Source organism: Pongo abelii, chromosome 3 (assembly GCF_028885655.2).
Source record: "Pongo abelii isolate AG06213 chromosome 3, NHGRI_mPonAbe1-v2.0_pri, whole genome shotgun sequence".
Lineage (NCBI taxonomy): Eukaryota > Metazoa > Chordata > Mammalia > Primates > Hominidae > Pongo > Pongo abelii.
The window spans coordinates 161,254,163-161,274,465 of NC_071988.2; the positions used below are offsets into that span (position 1 = coordinate 161,254,163).

Below are 20,303 nucleotides of genomic sequence, written 5' to 3' on the forward strand. Positions count from 1 at the left end.
GAGAGCCTAAATTATAGTCTTAAATTTTGCCACTAGTTAGGTATGTAATCTGGGGTAAGTTACTTGTTTTCTAAATTTTACCTCTACAATAAGGATTAAACCTTTTGTGCTTATAGGATTATCATGCTGATTAAATGTTACTGAGGAGTCTCTTTGAAAAACATACCATAAACAAATAAAGATATTTCCAGTCACAGCACCAAAAATACCAATTGGAATCCTGAATATTTAAAAAATCAGCTATGTAAAATAAAGTTACATTGTGCATGTCAAGTAAGAATATCAATTTTATTTATTTTTTAAGAGACAGTGTTTTGTTCTGTCGCTCAGGTTGGAGTGCAGTGTCACCATCACGGCTCACTGCAGCCTTGGACTCCTGGGCTCAAGCCGTCCTCCCACCTCAGCTTCATGAGTAGCAGGGAGTACAGGCATGCCACCTTGCCCAGCTAATTTTTAATTTTTTTGTAGAGACAGTGGGTCTCAAACTCCTGCCTCAAGCGATCCTCTCACCTCAGCCTCCCAAAGTATTGGGATTACAGGTGTGAGCCACCATGCCCAGCCGTTGTCTGTTTTTATATGCTAGTTTGAATTATATTTGTATAGGTTCACATTAGTATTGTAGAATAGTAAACTATTCCATAAGTTTTGGGTGAAAACTTTCTTGTTAAAATCAGAATGTTTAATAGCAGTTGTGTCTGCAATGAGATTATGGGTTGATTTTCTTTTTTCATTTTTTTAAAGCTTTCTACAATGGCTGTTACTTGTGATAGCAGTTTTATGTTTTTTTTGTAAAATGCTCTAGGCACTAGATTAGGGAAGTAGTTACAATGGTTAGGTGTTATGGTTCTGTATCTGGATTGTCTGGGTTCAGATTCTTTTTCCATCACTTAATAGCAGTGTGACCTTGGCCAAATTATATAACCTCCTGGACCTCAGTTATCTCGTGTAAAATGAAGATAGTAAGACTACCTGCTTTGTATCATTAAGATTAAATAAATTTTCCCTGTAAAGCACTTAGCACAGTGTCTGGGACTTAGTAAATGCTCATTAAATATTAGCTGTTATTATTGCTAAGTGTTTTACGTGTCTTTTTCTCATGATTGCTCTCCATGATTTAAGGATTCTTTTTGATACTCAGCAAAGTACTACATAAGATTATAGAATTAAAGTCTAGAGTCACTGTTTGAAACCAGAGCCTTTAATTCCAAAGGCGGCCCTTTTCACTACTTCATTAATTCCTCAAAGTAAATTTTTCCGTTCATAGTGTTTCTGTTATATAAAAATTACCTTGGAATGTAATGCTAGGATTATTACACAGTGATGATACTTTATCAATTCTGTACTTTTAACAGATGAGACCTAGATTTCGTTTTATATCATATTTACTGTATTAGTTTTGGTAATTTAAGCCTTTGGCATAAAGGCCATTAATACAAAGTCAATTAAAAGAGATTTTTACTTAGTCTTATTTAGTTAAAAGAGACTATAAGTTAGTACTTTTAGTTGAGGTATGTCATTAATTTTGGGTGTCCTTTTTTTCGTTTTAACTTTTTTTAACCAGTTACTAATAAATATTTTTTCCTTTTTTTGAGACAGAGTCTCTCTCTGTCTTGCCCAGGCTGGGGTGCAGTGGTGTGACCATAGTTCACTGCAGCCTCAACCTCCTAGGCTCAAGGAATCCTCCTGCCTCAGCCTCCTGAGTAGTTGGGCCTAAAGGCACACACCACCATGCCTGGCTAATTTTTTGATTTTTTCGTAGAGACAAGGTCTCACTATGTTATGCAGGCTGGTCTTGAACTCCTGGGCTCAAGCAGTCCTCCTGCCTTGGCCTTCCAAAGTGTTGGGATTATAGACATGAGCCACCGTGCCAGGCCAGTAAATCTTTGTTTGTTTGAGACAGAGTCTCGCTCTGTCATCCAGGCTGGAGTACAGTGGTGCAATTTCTGCTCACCACAACCTCTGCCTCCCGGGTTCAAGTGATTCTCATGCCTCAGCCTCCCAAGTAGCTGGGACTACAGGCGTGTGCCACCACACCCAGCTAATTTTTAAAATATTTTTAGTAGAGACGGAACCCCGTCTACTGGCCATGTTGGCCAGGTTGGTCTCGAACTCTTGACCTCAGGTGATCTGCCCACCTTGGCCTCCCAAAGTGCTGGAATTACAGGCGTGAGCCACTGCGCCCGGCCTGACCAGTAAATCTTATTCTCATTCTTTTTCCTATCTTATGGCGAATATATGTTTCTGTTTCTGTTGGGTGTACACCTAGGTTGGAAGGATTGGATCAGATAGTATGTGTATGTGTATTTGTTTTTGTTTTGTTTTGTTTTGTTTGAGACAGAGTCTCACTCTGTTGCCCAGGCTGGAGTGCAGTGGCACAATCTCAGCTCACTGTAACCTCTGCCTTCTGGATTTAAGCGATTCTCCTGCCTCAGCCTCCCTAGTAGCTAGAATTACAGGCATGCACCACCACACCCCGCTAATTTTATATTTTTAGTAGAGACAGGGTTTCGCCATGTTGGCCAGGCTGGTCTTGAACTCCTGACCTCAGGTGATCCACCCGTCTCAGCCTCCCAAAGTTCCAGGATTACAGGTGTTCTAGAAGCTTTTTCATTTTAACTTACACATTTAGATCTGCAATGTTTTTAGATTTTTTTTATTATGAAGAAAGGTCACTGTAGTTCCACTAATTATATTTTTCTACATTATCTTTTCTCTCTCTTTCATTGAGGTGGTTTCTGTTGCTATGTCTGGCCCTGTTGCCCAGGCTGGAGTGCAGTGGCATGATCTTGGCTCACTGCAGCCTCTGCCTCCCAGGTTCCAGTGATTCTCCTGCCTCAGCCTCCCAAGTAGCTGGGATTACAGGCGCCGCCTGCATGCCATCATGCCCAGCTAATTTTTTTTTTTTTTTTTTTTTTGTATTTTTAGTAGAGAAAGAGTTTCACCATGTTGGCCAGGCTGGTCTCGAACTCTTGACCTTAAGTGATCCGCTTGCCTCGGCCTCCTAAAGTGCTGGGATTACAAGCATGAGCTACCATGCCTGGCCATATCACAAGTTTTTTATAAACTAGTACAGAATGTTTACATTTTTAAAACTATGCATATATCGTTCCGTATTGAGCCAAATTTGTATTAAATCCAAGTCTTATACAAGCTTTTGTTTTTTCTGGAGTTAATACCTATTATTTAGGCAGTTGGCCTGGTTTTCTGTAGACCTATTGCTCGTTTCCTGCAAATGTGCCTGTATTTCTGTCATGAGTTTATGATGAACATTTTCCATGTTAGCAAGCACACTAGTTCGATTTGTGCTCTTGCTGGAAACCTATTCCATAGTAGCTTTTGACTCTGCTCCACTCTGGAGTGGCTGTTCTCTAGTTCTTTTTTCTGTATTAGATTCCTTACTTACTAAGTCCTATAGTGCTTTTTTTTTTTTTTGAGATACAGTCTCACATTGTCACCCAGGCTGGAGTGCAGTAGTGTGATCTCAGCTCACTACAACCTCTGCCTCCCGGGTTCAAACGATTCTCCTGCCTCAGCCTCCCGAGCAGCTAGGATTACAGGCGCCCGCCACCATGCCCAGCTAATTTTTGTATTTTTAGTAGAAATGGGGTTTCACCATGTTGTCCTGGCTGGTCTCGAACTTCTGACCTTGTGATCTGCCTGCCTCGGCCTCCAAAAGTGCTGGGATTACAGATGTGAGCCACCACGCCCGGCCCTCGATAGTGCCTTTTTAAACATTTATCTTAATTTCTTTTAATGGCTTTCTAAGGAAGAATACATGGACACAAAAGTTTAGCTTTTTGCAAAGCTTTAAAATGTCATTTTGCTCTTATACAGTCTTGGTATTTTGGTTTGTTTCGTTTTTTTTTTTTTTTGAGACGGAGTCTCACTCTGTTGCCCAGGCTGGAGTGTGGTGGTGCGATCTCTGTTCACTGCAGCCTCTGCCTGCTGGGTTCAAATGATTCTCCTGCCTCAGTCTCCTGAGTAGCTGGGATTACAGGTGGCGCCAGCAGACCTGGCTAATTTTTGTATTTTTAGTAGAGACAGGGTTTCACCATGTTGGCCAGGCTGGTCTCAAACTGCTGACCTCAGATGATCCACCCACCTCGGCCTACCAAAGTGCTGGGATTACAAGGATGAGCCACCGTGCCTGGCCTCTTATATAGTCTTAATGTATGGGAGCAAAATGACATTTTGTGAGATTGGTTCCAGGATCTCCCTTGGGTACCAAAATCCAGGGATGCTCAAGTCCTTTATATACAATGGCATAGTATTTGCATATAACCCATGCACATCCTCTTGTATACTGTAAATTATCTCTAGGTTATTTATAATACCTAATACAATGTAAATACTGTGTAAATAAATAGTTGTTATACTGTATTGCTTAGACATTAATTACAAGAAAAAAGTGTACGTTTGTATAGATGCAGTTTTTTTTTTTTCCCCCGATACTTTCTATCTGTAGTTAGCAGAATCTACAGATGTAGAACCCATGGATATGGGGACTGACTGTACTTGATTGATGACTCGGCTGGGTATAGAATTATAAGTTGAAACTTAATTTTCACTCTGACTTTTGAAGGCTGTATATTTGTCTTCTAGATTTCAACAGTATTTCATTTTTACTTTGAAATAAGAGTGCACTGCTATTCTGATTATAGATCTTTTTATGTGACTTGTTTTTTTCCCCTCTCTGGAAGTTTTTAAGGACCTTTTTTTTTTATTTTCAGGCTTTGAGATTTCACTATGATATGTTACAGTCTGGGTATTTTTTCCATGTATTTTGCATGGACTTTTTTTGGTCCTTTCAGCTTGAAAGCTTCAGTAAAAAGAAAACATTCTTCAGTAAAAAGAAAATGTTCTTTAGAAAACTAGCTGGGCATAGTGGCTCGTGCCTGTTATCCCAGCCCCTGGGGAGGCCGAGGCGGGAGGATTGCTTAAGTGAGTCCTGAGATCGCTTGAGAATCTTGGAGTTTGAGACCAGCCTAGGCAACATAGTGAGTCCCTGTCTCTACAAAAAATAAAAATATTAGCAAGGTATGGTGGCGTGTGCCTGTAGTCCCAGCTACTTGGGAGGCTGAGATAGAAGTATTCCTTGGGCCCAGGTGGATAAGGTTGCTGTGAGCTATGATCACGCCACTGTGCCCCGCCTGGGTGACAGAGTGAGTCTCAGTCTTAAAAAAAAAAATAAAAGAAATTCTATACCATTTATTTTTCTGTTCTCTTTCTGCATCACTCAGTTGTTGGACTTTACTAATCTATATTTTGTTCCTTTGTCTTTCTTTTACTTCCCGTATTTGAACCTTTTGTATTTTTTATTGGCATTTTACCGAGATTTAGAAGCATATGGAAATAGCATTCTGTTGTATTTAACAGAGTAGAGAAATTTAGCATTGAATTTAAAGTTGTTTGCATTCCTTGCTAAACTTAAATTTTTCTTTTTTGTTTTTGACAGAGGTGTTACGAACATAAACAGTATAGAAATGGATTGAAATTCTGTAAACAAATACTTTCTAATCCCAAATTTGCAGAGCATGGAGGTAAGTGCAAGTAGATAAGGCTTTACTACATACCTGTCTGGCCTCTCTTCCTGGATTGTATTCTTCCCAGCTGCCTTAACTGTTTTCCAGAGAGAACAGACCCTCTCATCTTTGACTTCTGTGAGAAAGTGAAATTTAATACTGAATTTTGAATTTAATATCAAGAAAATAACACATTTTACTTGATTTCTAATTTATTCTTAGTTTGAATATTACCTGTGTAGGAAAAGAGAAATAACTTAATAGGGTAGAATGCTAAAATTTACTTTAGAACTTTGGTTGAGCTGTATAAATTGTATGCTTTATAATCTTATTCAGAAAGTGACCATTTGGTCCTTTGCTCATAAACTATCATATTTTTCATTTATGTTTCTCAGTTTCTCAAGACCAAGTCATGTTTAAGACATGATTTGTATATTGTAACGTTCTGAAAGTTTATAGGCTTTTGCTTGTGCGAAGGTAGATTATTGGATGGTGAGATATTTGTAGAGCAAGGGGAGAGTGTGTGGCTAAACTTGAGAGGAGGCAAAGGAAAAGTAAGTTTTTGCAGGTCTGATTTGTACAGTTAAGAAACATGGCTTTTCAGTAACTGTTGATAATATACTCTTAGTATTGAAGAGAAGGGGGAGAGTAATAATTCTCCATTAGATTGCTTGCCTTTTTTTTGGCCTATCTTCATAATAATTCTCACTTTCTTTCACTGTGTTTCACTTTATACTTTCTTTTACTGTAATTGTTTGGAGATGGAAAACAATGGAGATAAAAGTATCTAAATTTATCTCTCCGCTGGGTGCTGTGGCTCACTCCTATGATCCCAACCCTTTGGGAGACTGAGGCAGGAGGATTGCTTGAGGCCAGAAATTCAAGATCAGCCTGGGCAACATAGCGGGACCTTGTCTTTATTATGACAAAACATATATTTAAAAAAACAAGTAAACAGAAATAAATTTATCTCTCTCTTTTTCCATATTAAAAATTATTTTTGCTGACCAGCTGAGCATTATGTTGTTTGATATTCATTTCTAAAGTAGGCATACTGATAATGTGTTCAATACAGAAAAGTATCAGATTTCATTATTTCTGAAATGCAGTTTTCCCTACATTATTTCACTGTTTTTTTCTTCTTGTTTTTTGAGATAGAGTTTCATTCTGTCGTCCAGGCTGGAGTGCAGTGGTGCAATCTCAGCTTACTACAGCCTCCACCTCCTGGGTTCAAGCGACTCCCCTACCTCAGCCTCTCAAGTCGCTGGGATTACAGGCGTGTGCCACCATGCCGGGCTAATTTTTGTATTTTTAGTAGAGATGAGGTCTCACCATGTTGGCCAGGCTGGTCTCAAACTCCTGACCTCAGGTGATCCACCCACCTCGGCCTCCCAAAGTGCTGGAATTACAGCGAGCCACTGCACCCAGCCTATTTCACTGTTTCTAAAATGTGATTCTCCAACTCCTTACCCTGCCACTGTGACATACCTGAAATCAGGTTGCATATAAATTGCCATAATTTCATTGAAAGTTTGTTTTTTTTTTTTTTTGAGACGAAGTCTCACTCTGTTGCCCAGGCTGGAGTGCAATGGGGCAATTTTGGCTCACTGCAACCTCTGCCTCCTGGGTTCAAGCAATTCTTGTGCCTCAGCCTCCCAACTAGCTGGGATTACAGGTGCCTGCCACCACACCTGGCTATTTTTGTATTTTTAGTAGAGACGGGGGTTCACCATGTTGGCCAGGCTGGTCTGGAACTCCTGACCTCAAGTGATCTGCCCGCCTTGGCCTCCCAAAGTCTGGAGATTACAGGTATGAGGCACCGCGCCTGGCCGAAAGTATTTTTAAACGGTACATGTTGTTTCTTCCTCAGGATTATATCTTTAATCCTTATCATTTGTGCCTAATTAATTTCTCTCTAAAGTCTAAATTTTAGACTAAAAGGGAAATCAATCGAATAAATTAAAAAGTTAGGCAAATAATATTTTCACTTCCTTTAGGCTTCATAGGATACATATAAAATTAGAATTTAGTTTTCCTGTTTTCTGAAAACTTAATATTTCTTTTAACTGTCTTTTAATCTTTTGATTGCTAATGATAGATTTCTGACATCTTTTTCTTGTATATTTAATAGTAATCTCAAAGAATCATTTTTTAGGAAAATAAAAAATGTAGGAAATTTATGTGTATTTTTTTAATCACTGATGAATTTAACCCGTGTATAACCTAGGTTCACAGAAATAAAGTATATTTTCAAGATAAAGTTTTTATATTTTAATGAAGTAGATATGTAAGGTTATCACATGGAATTCCCCTGAAGAATGAATTACTAGATTATCTTTCTAGTCAAATAGCATGCATTTTGTATCTTTTATCTTAAAAAAAAAGGAGAGTCTCTTTCCAATAATAGAGTCTGGAAATCTGTGTTTACTTGGATTGCCAATTTTAAAAATGTTTTAAATCTGCAAGAAAGTGGAAAGTATCTTAGTAATCTCCTTGACATTTTTAATTCTTAAGGCAGTGTAGCATTTGTTTTTGAGAGTATGGTTTTGTTGTTATTTATTTTTAATATTTAATTTTTTAAAATGTTCCTTTCTTTGTTTTTGAAAATAGAAACCCTGGCTATGAAAGGATTAACATTGAACTGTTTGGGGAAAAAGGAAGAAGCTTATGAATTGGTTCGTAGAGGTTTGAGAAATGACTTGAAGAGTCATGTGTGTATCCTTTTTGAGATATATTTAAGGTTTGAGTGGGGTGTTTTGAGCTAAGGCAGCAATTTGAGAGTCAAAGTTTTAGATCTCTCTTATTGTGCTATTACAGAGGAAATTATTCTTTTTTAAATAGGGTAACAGCAACTGCCTTCATTCAGGGAACATTTTTATATACCTAACCATGTTTTAACATTCTCTTATTTCACAGATAAATGGAACTTGCCTTTAAAAATACCTGTGAAAGCTTTTCTCACTCTTAAAAAGGGGGCGTTGCTAGGGTCTGAATATTTGTGTGGCACTCCCCTACCCCATTTGTTGAAAACTAATCACCAATGTGATAGTGGTAGGTGGTGGGTCTCAAAAAGAAAAAGGATATAAAATAAGGAATATTAGAGCGGCATTATAATACCCTGGTTTAGAGCACAAGCTTTTGGAGTATAGGCTTAGAATGTGCCTCACTTAGGTTCAAAACCCATTTCAGCTTCTTTCTGTGTGATCTTAGGGCTCAGTTTCTTCATGTGTAAAATGGGGATAATCATACCCACCTCACTGTGTTGGTTTAAAGATTTAATGATGAGATATATAACATAGCCCCTGATAATGCTAAGTACCATATTGGATATTTTATTAAGGAAGAGTAAGAGCAAATAGAAATATCTGAGGGAGGATAGAGAAAAAATTGTGGGTTGCTATTTTTAAGACAGACTTTAGCAAATATTTCTATACCAACTTTGTGGGCTGATACAATTTTAAGTGCTGAAATAATTAGCAATTTTTCAGATGTTTACCAGGCCCTTGGCTTAGTACAGACAAAGAAAAGATAACAGATTTTGCTCTCAAAGAACTTACAGTCTGGTGAAGGAAGATACTGATTAGAAACATTTACAGAACATTTAGGAGTATTACATAAGATGTTATGGTTTATTCAAATAATTGTCACTAATCCAGTAAAGCAGAAGTATGTGAATTGAGAGTGACTAGAGGACTAGAAAGATAAGCAAAGGCTTAACTATTAAGACTGTCGTAGATAGATGTCTTTCCATCATTTTTAATGATTGTATAGTGTTCTGCCAATGTTTTTATTATGATTTATTTGAGTTCCTCTTGATGGACATAATTTTAAGTTTTTGACAATGTTAAACTCTTTGAGGATAGGATTTTTAGGAGGTGAAGATGAGAGTCAGTTATGTGGCTGTTGTAATATTTAAGAGAGGTAAAGTCCTGAAATACAGGGTATTAGTGATAGAAATGGGAGGGAGTGGAAAGATAGGTAATGGGAGCTAGATTTTAATGGGTAGTGTTTCCTAGTTTATAAAACCATGATCCAAACAGCTGAGAGGATTTGATCCAGTTGTACTTTGTCATTTGTATTACGGAAATCAAGATTTTTTTTCAAATAAAATTTGTAATATTTTGACTTGCTTTAAAAATGTGTAATATTAAATATGTGTTTTTAGTTCATGCATGCCATCCTAAACATTCTGGGGTTTTTTTGTTTGTTTGTTTGTGCTTTTTTTTTAAGATGGAGTTTTGATCTTGTTGCCCAGGCTGGAGTGCAGTGGCACGATCTCAGCTCACTGCAACCTCCGCCTCCCTGCTTCAAGTGATTCTCCTGCCTCGGCCTCCCAAGTAGCTGGCATTACAGGTGCACACCACCAAGCCTGGCTAATTTTTGTATTTTTAGTAGAGACAGGGTTTCATCATGTTGCCAGGCTGGTGTCAAACTCCTGATCTCAAGCCATCCACCCATCTTGGCCTTCCAAAGTGCTGGTATTACAGGTTTGAGCTACCATGCCCGGCCAGCATTCTGTATTTTATTGACTCTGTTGAGGACCTCTGGCCTAAAAGTTGTTAGATTGAAGGTTGTTGTTTGTTTGTTTTTGAGATGGAGTTTCACTCTGTCACCCAGGCTGGAGTGCAGTGGTGTGATCTTGGCTCACTGCAACCTCCACCTCCCGGGTTCAGGTAATACTCCCGTCTCAGCCTCCCGAGTAGCTGGGAATACAGGTGCATGCCACCATGCCTGGGTGTTTTTTGTATTTTTAGTATAGACGAGATTTTGCAGTGTTGGCCAGGCTGGTCTCAAACTCGTGACTTGAAGTGATCCGCCTACCACTGCCTCCCAAAGTGCTAGGATTACAGGTGTGAGCCATTGCACCTAGCCAGATTGAAGTTTGAGCTTGATCTCAGAAAGAAACATTATAAGTTTCTGGAAAGGGAAGTGGACTTCCTTTTTTCTTTTGAGTGTGTTTTAGAAAGATTATTTTGGGCCAGCCACAGTGACTCATGCCCGTAATCCCAGCACTTTGGGAGGCTAAGGCAGGGATCACTTGAGGCTAGGAGTTCAAGACTAGCCTGGGCATCATAGTGAGACCTCGTCTCTATAGAAAATAAAAAATTAACTGCATGTGGTGGTGGCATGTGCCTGTGGTCCTAGCTGCTCTGGAGGCTGGGGTAGAAGGATTGTTTGAGCCCAGGAGTTTGAGGCTACAGTGAGCTATGAGCATGCCACTGTACTCCAGCCTAGGTGATAGAGCGAGACCATCTCTTTTAAAAAACACAATAATTAGGAGGCGGGCAGATCACGAGATCAGGAGATCGAGACCATCCTGGCCAACATGGTGAAACCCTGTCTCTACTAAAAATACAAAAATTATAGCTGGGCGTGGTGGCAGACGCTTGTAATCCCAGCTACTTGGGAGGCGGAGGCAGGAGAATTGCTTGAACCCAGGAGGCAGAGGTTGCAGTGAGCTGAGATCATGCCACTGCACTCCAGCCTGGTGACAGAGCGAGACTCCATCTCAAAAACAAACAAAAAACAACAGCAAAAAAACACAACAAAACCCAATTACTTTGGTAGGAGAATAAAAGAAGACAGACTGAAGATAGGTGGGTTGGGTAGCTGGTACAGTAATCAAGACCTAAAGTGAAAAAGGGCTGTATTTGGGAAGTGGAATATTCTCCTCCTTGATGCAGTTTTTACAACCTACTTTAATTTTGCTTATTTATCTGTCCTTTACTAGAGTTTAAGATCTTTTAATATAGGAGGCTATTTTGATGACCTACATCTTAGTTATTAAGAAGTTTTAGGCTGGGTGCGGGGGCTCATGCCTGTAATCCCCACACTTTGGGAGGCCAAGGCAGGTATATTGCTTGAGCTCAGGAGTTTGAGACCATCTTGGACAACATGGCGAGATCCCATCTCTACCAAAAATAGAAAAAAATAGCTGGCATGCTGGTGTGTGCTTGTAGTCGCAGCTACTCAGGAGGCTGAGGTGGGAGTATCACTTGAGTGCAGGGAGTGGAGGTTTGCAGTGAGCAAAGACCACACCACGACACTCTAGACTGGGTGACAGAGCAAGACCTGTCTCAAAAAAAAGGAAAGAAGTTTTAATAATTACGATTAAATTAATGAATGTTTTTATTTTATATGTGGCTGAGTTTTAGAAACTTTATATTACACTAAGGGTTGTCCTAAGGATCTTGTTAGTTCAAGAAAATAAAATCTTCATGACTTTACATAACTGGATTCCATGAAGACCCATTCCTTCTTTTTCCTTTTACTGTTAATAATATAGTAACTGTTTACATATATATATTGACTTTGTGCCAGCCAGTGAGCACTTTATATATGTTATCCCATTTAGTTGTCAGTAGTATGATTTGCTGCATGACATTTTAGTAATGAGGAAACTTAATGAGACTGATTTGTCCAAGGTTACAGAGCTGATAAGGCAGGCTAGACCTAATTTTCTCTGGCTCCAAAAGCTGTGCTCTTTTCCGCTGTATTAAACTGCTTTATATCTTTGAGATCAATCTCCCCCTCCCCTTCCCTTTCTTTTTAAGCTTGTAATTTTATAAATGGCTGTAGTTCTCCAAGTTTCTTGGGAGGTCATTTGGAATAGTAATTTTTGACTTGTAGGTTGTATCCTTAACTAAATTCTTTAGGTTGGCACGTTTATGGCCTTCTTCAGAGGTCAGACAAGAAGTATGATGAAGCCATTAAGTGTTACAGAAATGCACTAAAATGGGATAAAGACAATCTTCAAATCTTAAGGGACCTTTCCTTACTACAGATTCAAATGCGAGATCTTGAGGGTTACAGGGTAAGTAAAATAGAGACTTTTTTTTTAATTCTAAGGGGAAAATATGTACAACTTTGAGTACTTTCAGATACAGAAATTTTTTATTTCATTTTGAAGATAATTTAATTGAATTTCTTTTCCTCCTACCATAGTGATTGTGTTTATGATTGGAATAATCAGATCTTTAAAAATAAATTATTTTATGGTGAGGCAGATTTGGCCTACTGTGTAGGGTTGACTTAATTTGATAAAAATTAACATCAGGCCAGGTGCGGTGGCTCACGCCTGTAATCCCAGCACTTTGGGAGGCCCAGATGGGCGAATCATGAGGTCAGGAGATCAAGACCATCCTGCCTAACACAGTGAAACCCCGTCTCTACTAAAAATACAAAAAATTAGCTGGGCATGGTGGCAGTCGCCTGTAGTCTAGCTACTCGGGAGGCTGAGGCAGGAGAATGGCGTGAACCCAGGAGGTGGTGGAGCTTGCAGTGAGCTGAGATCACACCACTGCACTCCAGCCTGGGTAACAGAGCGAAACTCTGTCTCAAAAAAAAAAAAAGAAAATCAGCACTCCTCAAATAAACAATGCCTTTGTCTAGTATTGACATGTAACTCTAACATTTACTTCCCACATTTTTCTGGAAAGCAAAACAAAAAAAAATTTTTTTTTTTCTTGGAAACATTAGAGTTTCACTCTGTTGCCCAGGCTGGAGTGCAGTGGCATGATCTTGGCTCACTGCAGCTTCTACCTCCTGGGTTTAAGCAGTTCTCATGCCCCAGCCTCCTGAGTAACTGGGGCTACAGGCATGTGCCACCATGCCCAGCTCATTTTTTATATTCTAGTAGAGATGAGGTTTCACCATGTTGCTCAGGCTGGTCTCGAACTCCTGAGCTCAGGCAGTCCACCCCACCTCATTCTCCCAAAGTGCTAGGATTACGGGCATGAGCCATTGCACCTGGCAAAAACAAATGTTTTGTTTCTTCTTTCTACCTCCACTGACTCTAATATATTTTTGTAGCTTCACTTTTAACCCTTAAATTAGTGTTAGATCTATTTAGTTCCTCTTTCATATTCTTTCCTCTTTATATGATAGTACCTGCTGAATTGTTCTCCAAATGTATGTTAACTCTGTAGTTGGACACTTAATTTTTAAAAATATTTTTGAGTATTTTTCCTTTGTGCTGTTCTTTCCATCCTGCCTCTTTTCTTGGACTAAGTAGATCAAGAAATAAAAAAGGGTCTTAAGTTTGGTCTTAAGTTTTAAAAAAATTCTAAGATTAGCTTGGAGGCTTCATTATGTTCTTAACAAATATTTATTTGCCTCCATAAAGCTACACAATATGGATGTTTGAAGTATTTTCTATTATTGTTGCCATCATTGTGTTGTAAAATGCTTAGGGTTGTGGGATAAATTAATATGTGTGTTTTGTTTGTTCGTTTGTTTGTTTTTTTTGAGACGGTGTCTTGCTCTGTTGCCAGGCTGCAACCTCTGCCTCCCGGGTTCAAGTGATTCTCCTGCCTCAGCCTCCTGAGTAGCTGGGACTACAGGCGTGCACCACCATGCCCAGCTGATTTTTGTATTTTTGATAGAGACGGGGTTTCACCATGTTGGCCAGGATGGTCTCGATCTCTTGACCTCGTGATCCACCCGCCTTAGCCTCCCAAAGTGCTGGGATTACAGGCATGAGCCACTGCACCCGGCCTAATATGGAGATCTTTTAAAGGAGCACTTGCTGTTACTGAAAGCCTAAGAAAAAGTGTTTATTTTTTTCCTTTTAAAGGAAACGAGATATCAGTTACTTCAGCTTCGACCTGCGCAGAGAGCATCATGGATTGGTTATGCTATTGCTTACCATTTATTAGAAGATTATGAAATGGCAGCAAAGATTTTAGAAGAATTTAGGAAAACACAACAGGTAATAACTAGAAGCCATTTTACTAAGTCTGATCCTAAGTATAACTAAAAAAAAAAATGTGCATAGTCTGGCTTACTTTTAATTTTGAAATAGTTTCAAACTTATAGAAAAGTTGCAGGAATAGCACAAAGAACTCTACATAGGGGTTCATTCATACTAAACTAATTGTTAATATTTGGTGCATTTACTTTAAAAATCTGTGTATCTATTTATCTATTTTAATTTTCTTCCTTAAATGTTTGAGAGTAATTGCAAGACATTATGCTCCTTTACCCCTAAATGCTTTAGTGTGTATTTTCTAAAAATAACTGTAGTTGTCAGTTCTCTAGATAGTATTATAGGGATAGATTATAAAAATTAGGAAATTTAACACTGATAGACTGTTGTCTAATTAATCCCCAGCCCATATTCAGAATTTACTAATTGACCTAGTTATAGTCTTTCTAGCGATCTGATTTCATTGCAGGATCCAATTAAGAATCATACCTTACATTTAGTTATCATTTCTCTTCAGCCTCTTTTAATCTGAAAGTTTTGAAAACTTCCTTTGTATTTTATGACATAGACATTTCTGAAGAAGGTTGTGCTTTTGTAGGATGTCCCTCAATTTGGATTTTTCTGATGGTTCCTCATTGTTAGATAGAGTTTTGTAATTTTGGCAGGAAACCATATAAATGATGTTGGGTCCTTCTCCGTTCATTACTTCAAGAGGCACATGCCATCAGTTCGTTCCATTTGATTACATGGTGAAAGTTGTATTTGCAATTGGAAACTTGTTTTTCTCTCTTTGTGTTTAATATGCAGTTTGAGACTGAATAGCCTATTGCTCATCTAACTTTCACCATCTAGTTTTAGCATGCATTGATTATGATTCTTGCCTGAATCAATATTACTATGATAGTTGCAAAAATGGCGATTCTCTTAACTCTTGTCATTCCTTGTAGGTTTATTATTTGGCATTCTGCTGAGTAAGAGCTTTCCCTTCTTCCCCATATTTATTGTGTGTAAGGACATATGGATTATTATTTTATTCAACCTGTTATATCCTAATATTGTCATTATTTACTTAGTTGCTCCATAGATACTTAAGAATTTTTTAAAAATTAGTTTTATCAACCGGATGTTACCTTTGACTTCTTACATGTTTTTGAGTATTGTGAACAATTTTCTGATATGAAAATAAAATTCTTACTGTCAGTATTCCTTATATCCATATACAGACATCCCCTGATAAGGTGGATTATGAATATAGTGAACTACTCTTATATCAGAATCAAGTTCTTCGGGAAGCGGGTCTCTATAGAGAAGCTTTGGAACATCTTTGTACCTATGAAAAGCAGATTTGTGATAAACTTGCTGTAGAAGAAACCAAAGGTATTTTTAAAAGAATGTCATTTATTCTAATATTGAAATATGACAGAGCAAGGCTGAAAAATCTAGTTGCTGCTGGCAGTTTCATATAATTCAGCTTTTTGGTGATAGAAAATCTATTTCTTACTCATGTACTTTTAATAATTTATGATGTGGGAAAATGTACATTTAAACAATATTGTAGATAGAGGAGAAAGTTGATTGTGAACAATAAAAAGTAGTTGAATGAAATGACTCATATAACATTCTTTCTTTAAATAAAGTATCTGTATTAAAAATATTATGGAATTTGATCAAAACACAAGAGACAATTAGTTTTATAAGACAGAGGATTACATTTCTTAGAAACAGTTTATTAATAAACTATAGTGTATGTAGTATGTGCCAGATTTATTGCTCATAATATATATTGATGAATCAGTCTTTACTAAAATACGTATAGGATATTTCTGAGAGTCTTTATGGTTAATCTGAATGTCTTCGATGACACAGAAAGAATATGAGTTCTGGAAGAAAGGGAGACCAGAGATTTGGGTTCATAATGTGTAGATTGTGATAGGAGGGGTAGATCCCACTCAGCAGAGGGCTGAGAAAAACGAGTCTTAACAGTTTTAGAAGTTGAGGGCGTGATTATAGAAAATAAAAGAAGAATAACAAGTAATGAAAGGACAAGTGATTTTTTAAAAAATTACCTTCTGAAATGCTGCTTTGTCCTTGCTAGTCTAGGGAACTTAAGTTTGCTGGTTTCAAATTCCCTTGGCTCACCTTGAGGTTGAACACGAAAAGTATAATATACATCCATGTGCATAATAGTTATAGCCATTGTTTGCCAGATAAACTTTTGTCGGAGGATGATGGTACTGATAAGAAAAACTGGAAGTCTAAGGCTTCTGGAGGGAGCTCTCTTGTGAACTGCAGATCCAAGACAACCTTCTTTCATTTGAAGTAGTCATTCTTTAGTAGTCTGTTAATCATAAAGGAAGGAAATTTCTGACTTATTGGAAAGATGACAAGTCTGGAAAAAACTTGTCTCATTGGCCACTAAGTAGCTCTATGACCAGGGTCAAGGCTTGGGCCTCAAGTTTCTTTATGGAAATAAATGACAAATTATTTCATTTGATCCCTTTGATAACTTTATTAATGAGGAAGAATGGCAGATAGGTAAAGTTAGATAAAGGACTCAGAGCTGACCAGTGGATTTTTAGCAATTTAGAAGTCATGGATGATCTTAACAAAAGCACTTTCTGAGCCTCTGGAAGAAGGATGGTAAAAGCCCAAACATGAAGTCTATTTAAAAGAGACTGAGACTGGGCGCAGTGGCTCAAGCCTGTAATCCTAGCACTTTGGGAGGCCGAGGCAGGTGGATCATGAGGTCAGGAGATTGAGACCATCCTGGCTAATCCGGTGAAACCTCGTCTCTACTAAAAATACAAAAAAAATTAGCCGGGTATGGTGGCAGGCGCCTGTTGTCCCAGCTACTCGGGAGGTTGAGGCAGGAGAATGGTGTGAACCTGGGAGGTGGAGCTTGCAGTGAGCCGAGACGTGCCACTGCACTCCAGCCTGGGCGACAGAGCAAGACTCCGTCTAAAAAAAAAAGAGAGTGGGAGTAGAGGAACTGAAGATAGGAAGCATACATGACTCAGTGGAGGAGTTTTGCTGTAAATGAAACAGATGGGGTGCTGGTAGATGAAATGGGATGCAGGCTCAAAAGAAGTTTTTGTTTGTTTGTTTTTCATAGTGTGTATTTGTGCTGACTGGGGAGTGATCCAATAGAGATAGAATATTTGATACAGTAGAGAGGATGTCATGTGGTAGATTGATGTCATGTGAAGGATTAATTTAGGTAAGAACATGAATAGTTCACATCAACAAGTAGTGGTGGTGTATAAGTGGCAGGCAGGTAAATGTGTAGATGTAATGCGTATTTTGGAGTTTCCTCTAATTGCTTCCATTTTCTACATGAGATAAGAAATAAGGCTATCAGCTCATTCCACAAAATATGTATTGAATACCTACTTTGAGTTAGGTAATGGGACAGGGTGTATAAAGAGAATAGAAGGGAAGTGAGGGTAGAATCAATCTTTGGAAATTCTAGCAATCTTTAGAAATTCAAGGCAGTGTTGCTGGTGGGGATAGTTGGTGGGAGAAGATAAGATGGTCAAGATTACTCAGGAACTTCTTAGAGTGGATCAATGGGCACAGTTAGGCAAAAAAAAAAATAAAAAAAAATTTTTTTTTTTGAGGTGGAGTTTCACTCTTGTTTCCCAGGCTGGAGTGCAGTGGCGCAATCTTGGCTCACTGCAACCTCCACTTCCCGGGTTCAAGCAATTCTGCCTCAGCCTCCCGAGTAGCTGGGATTATAGGCATGCACCACCATGCCTGGCTAATTTTGTATTTTCAGTAGACACGGGCTTTCTCCATATTGGTCAGGCTGGTCTTGATCTTCTGACCTCAGGTGACCCGTCCACCTCAGCCTCCCAAAGTGCTGAGATTACAGGCGTGAGCCACTGCACCCGGCCTAGGCAAAATTTTTTATTGTTTATTCTTATACCACCAGTTCCTCCTGCTCAGAAAAGGTAGAAATAGAGGAAAGGAAACGCAGATGGGTGTAGTGTAGAGGGGAGTAAAGGTGCAGGTTATTTTTATTTTTTATTTTAGAGGTGAGGTCTTGCTGTGTTGCCTAGGCTGTACTTGAACAAGGCTCAAATGATCCTCCCCCCAAACCCCACCCCCAGCCTCCCACTACAGGTGCGAACCATCATACTCAGCTATGGGTTATTGTTAGTGTTTTTGATGAAGTTGGCTTTTGGTTAGTATAGCGAGGCTTTGTTAACCTTGGCGCTGTTGACATTTTGGGCCTGAGTTGTTGAGGGTGGAGATCTCTTCTGTGCATTGTAGGATGTTCAGTAGCGCTAGACAAGTAAAATGTCTTCAGACATTGCTAAATGTTGGTAAAACTGCCCCTGGTTGAGAACCGCTGGTACAGATACTAAGAATGTGGGCTTGTAAGGCATGGTGGCTCATGTCTGTAATCCCAGCACTTTGGGAGGCTGAGACCAGAGGATCACTTGAGCCCAGGAGTTCAAGACCAGCCTGGGCAACATAAGGAAACCCCATCTCTACAAAAATTAAAAATAAAAAAGTAGCTGGGTGTGCTGGCATACATCTGTAGTCCCAGCTATTCAGGAGGCTGCCGTAGGTGGAAGGATTGTTTACACCCAAGTGGTTGAGGCTGCAGTGAGCCAGGATTGCACCACTGCATTCCAGCCTGGGTGACACAATGAGATCCTGTCTTCAAAAAGAAAGAATGAATGAATGAATATGTGCTCTTTCAGATAAATTGCTTGGATTCAAATCCTAACTCCATCACTATCTGCAAGACTCTTAGGAAGTTTACTTAAGTCCTCTCAGTTTTAAAGTGATGAAAGTAATAGTAATCTGTTTCATAGACTTCTGAGAATTGATTTAGTTAATGCATGTGAAGCGTTTAAAAGTCACTGGTGGCCGGGCACAGTGACTCACGACTGTAATCCCAGCACTTTGGGAGGCCGAGGTGGGTGATCACTTGAGTCTAGGAGCTCAAGACTAGGCTGGGCAAAATGGTGAAAACCCATCTCTACAAAACACAAAAATTATCCAGGCATGGTGGCACGTGCCTGTAGTTCCAGCTACTAGGGAGGCTGAGGTGGTAGGATCGCTTTAGGAGGTCGAGGCTGCAGTGAGCCATGATCGATCGCACCACTGCACTCCAGCTGGGGTGACAGAGCAAGACTGTATCACCAAAAAAAAAAAAAAGTCACTGGCACATGGTAAGTACTCAATAAGTGTCCATTTTTATTATCAAATGAGAGTGAAAGATACAACAGAGAGTGAAGGATGCAAGGGTGAAGTAGTGGCTTAAAAATAATACCTTGGATGAAGGGAAGCACATTAAGGATAGAGAAAAGGAATCCTGAATATTTGAAGCTTATATGGCTTTGGAGCTCATATATAATAGTGAAACCACTGTCTCTCACTGTTCGTCTGGCTTGTTTCCTTCCATGAGAAAGTGTGGAACAAATAAACAGTTGGGGTGATCTGGGCTTTAAAATTAGTAAACAAAAGAGCCCAGGTTTTAAGATTGATTTTTGGTAATTGGGGCTGCTAATATCATTCAGGGATGATGTGATTGGTCATGCAGTCCAGGGAAGGCAACAGTGAGTCGACAAGTTGCTGATAGGCTGATAGTTTTTTCTCTGAAGTTGAATAGTAAGATTAGTGAGACAGAAATAAAAGACAGTTAAGCTTAAAATAGGGTGCTTATTTGCTTCTTGGAAGACATTAAAAGGTAAAGTCTAGATAGTTTTTAATGTAGCCAGATTAAGGGCTGCTATGGCAGAATTGTTTTGTAGCTGATTAAGGGATCATAAGGTTAGGATATTGGATTGAGTCATTAATTTTGATGCTGAAGTTGTTCCATATGATATCAGGAGAAATTGAGGAGTAGAAGATGGCTTGGTGACAGTGTGTTGAGTGAATGTGAGAAACTGGCCTGGCATTGGACAGATTTTCTGAATAAATTGAGGATGTGAAGAGGATGGCATTTCTAAATAATGTGAACTTCAAAAAAGGAAGGAGACCATAAAATAACTTGATAAATGATCTTAAGGGAACTGAGAATTCAGGAGGATACCAGGTCCATCCACTTAGCAGCACTGATT

The 20,303-nt window shown here is 38.9% G+C and overlaps 1 protein-coding gene across 2 annotated transcripts in view; it reads left to right on the forward strand.

Moving 5' to 3' along the window:
• The window catches only part of NAA15 (N-alpha-acetyltransferase 15, NatA auxiliary subunit), an 85,355-nt gene that overhangs the window by 23,942 nt on the left and 41,110 nt on the right, over positions 1-20,303 (forward strand). For both annotated transcript variants that reach the window (NM_001133480.1, XM_054553310.2), the window contains 5 exon segments: positions 5,456-5,540; positions 8,133-8,237; positions 12,179-12,336; positions 14,098-14,232; positions 15,453-15,606. In NM_001133480.1, coding sequence (NP_001126952.1) covers positions 5,456-5,540; positions 8,133-8,237; positions 12,179-12,336; positions 14,098-14,232; positions 15,453-15,606 — 637 coding nt within the window.